The 3,554-nt window shown below is 37.5% G+C and overlaps 1 protein-coding gene across 1 annotated transcript; it reads left to right on the top strand.

Annotated features, from left to right (window-relative positions):
• Nucleotides 1–920: 920 nt before the first annotated feature.
• Nucleotides 921–2,897, top strand: LOC113803432 (dentin sialophosphoprotein; the record flags this gene model as incomplete). Its single annotated transcript, XM_027354210.2, is given in 5 exon segments — nt 921–1,134; nt 1,482–2,121; nt 2,124–2,567; nt 2,570–2,755; nt 2,757–2,897. Coding segments are annotated over 5 exon segments (1,574 nt in total), but the record flags the coding sequence as incomplete, so codon positions are not given.
• Nucleotides 2,898–3,554: the final 657 nt, after the last annotated feature.

The raw sequence follows: 3,554 nt of genomic DNA on the forward strand, positions 1-3,554 counted from the left end.
TCTCATGGTCCTACATAATTAGGAAAAAAATCAAGTGATCCATCTGTAAATATCTGCATATTTTTCTGTTTGTTTTTTGTGAATTTTGATTTTACCATGATATTCAGACTTTTTCTCATTATCACATGTATAAGGTTAGTAGTTAATGTTACTTTTCTTTTTACAAATTTGATTTGGATTGATGAATAAGAGCAAATATTATATATACATACATACAAATCATTCATGACTGTATCAGAATGGTAGTTACATGCTTGAAACAGTAATAATAATGATAATACTAATAAAGTAACATAACAGGTACACTTGAAATGAACCTTTCAACCCCATGATAATTAAGAGAAGGGCAGTATCACCACTGTGTGCACTGCAGCATTCAGCATTACCTTGCACAGTCTAAAGGACTTTGGTGCTCCATGCTTGTTAGGCTTATTCTGTAGTTAAGAGAGTAACTATAGTCTTACCAGGAACCAGTTATGAGTGTGACAGCTGAATTAGATTGGTGAGTAGATGAGTCATGTTATCAATTAGGAAAAGATTTTATGAATGACAATGGATCTTATTTTCTATCTCTCTCCCAAAGCAGATATTTGATAAATAGAGGTTTATCAGCCTTTCCTCTTTGCATGAATGATACAGATAATCTGTTCAGAGAGTTAGAAAAGATGAGAGAAGGGATATTGGTCACTGATTTTTGGATTTCAAAAGAAAGTTGGTTTCAAATGCTTATCATAGACCGGAAAAAGGATTAGGACCTTGTAAGAACAATACTAATTGAATAAGTAGATTTGAATTTTTTGAAGAGTATGTTATTTATATATATATATCAGTCATTATAAATGATAAGAAGATAGTTTAATAATTTATAATTCAAGAGATCTATTGTTCATAGCATTACTAACATCCCTGAAATGCTTTAGGCTGCAGTGCTAGCCTGCCCGGAGCTACTCTTGCGGGGAATATCCTTGGATATGAAGCTGCCTATGTTGCAAGTCGGGTTACGGGTCGAGATGAAGCTTCTGCATGGCCAGGGGTGGATGGGGTGGAAGGAGCAGCTTCATGCCAGCCCACCAGTGCAGAGATTGCTGTGGATTATTTCTTGAAGAAACTTGCAAATAAGGAGATAAGTTTAAGGTGGGTACATGTTTTTTAACTACTCTTTGCATTTAATATATACCAGTCAATATTTATACTTACTAATGCTTCTCAAGTGCTTTAAAAATAGAGGACTACTTTTGTGAGAGCTTGATGTAAGTAATGATTATAAAGTAAGTATAGATGAAACCAAATGTAATGGATGTTTAAAATTTGTAATATGTTAATGGCACAGTTGTTATTATTTTTATTTTTATTGTTTTATTTTTTTATTTGTGTGTGTGTGTAAAAGGGAACATTAAAGACAAAAAATAGAGAACAGATGTTCAGGGATCTGTACTCATGAATCTTTAACCCAGAAAATTTAGTCTTTTCTCAACCCACAGAAACCTTAATGTAGACAAGGAATGGGACAACAAAACAGAGAAAGATCTGTTGTGCTTCCCCAAAGCTCCCAATGAAGTAGAAGATGGCCATTTTGAGTATGGTGATCTGCATGAAAATGGACACTTGCTAATCCCGGGTCCTTCCCTGGACGGCAGAAGGGACCTCCGGAGATCTCAGTCTTTGGGGGATCTGAAGAATTCAGAGGAGCCAGAGTGCATGATTGATTCTGATCATGTACATCAGGATCATCCTGAGGAGACGGCGAGGTTAAGACTGTCCAAACCGAAGCAGGACAGCTTGGACATGGAGTCGGAAAGCGGTGACATCGAAAACACTGATCCTGGGGCAGCATCTGAAATCATTGGAGACATGGACTCCCCCTTGATGGATCTTGAGGTGCGGGGTATCTTGAGCCACCTAGACAATCCCATGGATCCACACTGCAGCATGAGTGTTAGTAGCCTCAATCATGATTCTGTGTTCCAGCAACATGAGCCGTCTTTTCAGTTGGTTGTAGATGAAGGAACAGATAAAGATGAAAGTAACTCCACTGAGCAGAGTAGTAGTGCCCCGTCGAAAGTGAAAAGCCTTAGAATTCACATTTCTCATTCCTCTAAACTAGAAAATCAGAGTTCAAATATGAGTATGAATCAGAAACTGGTATACCAAATTCACCCACATTGTACATAAGTGGTGTTTCTATTTGCCGTTCCCCTGAGCCGCGGTCACCCAAAGTTCAACACCGAGAGACACGTTCTCCTAACCCGACGCTTCCTTTATGCTGCACACCTGAACCTAGGTCGCGAGGAGAGGCAAGGCTGGACATTTCGCCCCTGCCGATCTATAGTCGTTCTCGTTCCTCGTCCCTCGTGGTTCCAAGCTCAACCACTCTTTCCTCGAGAGTTTCAGCACGGACAACCAGCACGTGTCTTCCATCTACTCTTCCTTATCCCTCCAAGACCACCAGAGCTACATCACCCTTCCTCCTGGGTGAATTGCGTGTCTCAAGGTCGGCATCTGAGCCTGAAAAGGGTCGTTTAGTGTTCCAGTTTCCTAAGTCCCCAACTGATGGTGCCCTCAGCTCTACCCTGTCTTGCATGTTGAAGAATCAAACTTAAGTTCCGATGACTTCCATGAAGCTTTGTTTCTTGGCAAATCACCCAAACCCAACAAAAGAAAAAAGTCAAAGAAAGAGAGAAACAAAGATGCCAAGGATAGGAGTAAAAGTGAGAAAGAGAGCAAAGATAGAAGTAAAGATGTGAAACAGAAAGAAAAAAAGTAAAGAGAATGGGAAAGGAAAACCAAGAGAGAGGAAGGAAAGTAAAGATAAGAGGAAAGTGAAGGAGGTGACTTCAGCCGTATGATCGTTTCTTGAAGTTTGAATTTTCACGGTTGTCTTGAAACGGCTTGTAGAATCTCTAGCAGCAAATCCTAATATTAAGGGTGCGATGCACTTACTGTTACAAATATTTTCACTTTTTATTTCCATTCATATTATTTTGGGGGGTATATTATTTTTATATGTATGTATAGTATCAATGATATTGGGGATAAATAGATTGACTTATAATTTGTTTTTCCTATGCTGTATTATTTTTTTCTTTATCATGATTATAGTTTATTGAAAAAAGGAAAAAAATGTATAGAGAAAAAAGGTCTAAAATTGAAGCTTTCGTACTTTTATACACAGTTGGATCTTACATGTACTGTCAAATGTCATGTTCCATACAGATTTTTCCTCCCTACCTGTGATAATGTAGTCATGATTAGATGTCATGTTTTTTTAGATACTGTTGCTTTGGATGTCATTCATTTCCTTTTAATAACTTTGTCTGTGATCATTTTTCTTTCACTTTTTTGAAGTACAGTAGAAAGTAGACTGCCATTCCTGGCCAGAATCATGTATTTGAAGGCGCATAGGTGATTTTGATGATAAAGTTAAAATGCCTTTTTCTCAAAATTAAATAGAATTGTCCAAATGAATGTAGATAGAATTTTTGTATTGTTTATAAAGAAGAAAAACTTTTAAGGGCTTTAATGTAAAAAAAAAGTACTGTGATTTTGTATGGCTG

This window comes from Penaeus vannamei, chromosome 32 (assembly GCF_042767895.1).
Source record: "Penaeus vannamei isolate JL-2024 chromosome 32, ASM4276789v1, whole genome shotgun sequence".
Lineage (NCBI taxonomy): Eukaryota > Metazoa > Arthropoda > Malacostraca > Decapoda > Penaeidae > Penaeus > Penaeus vannamei.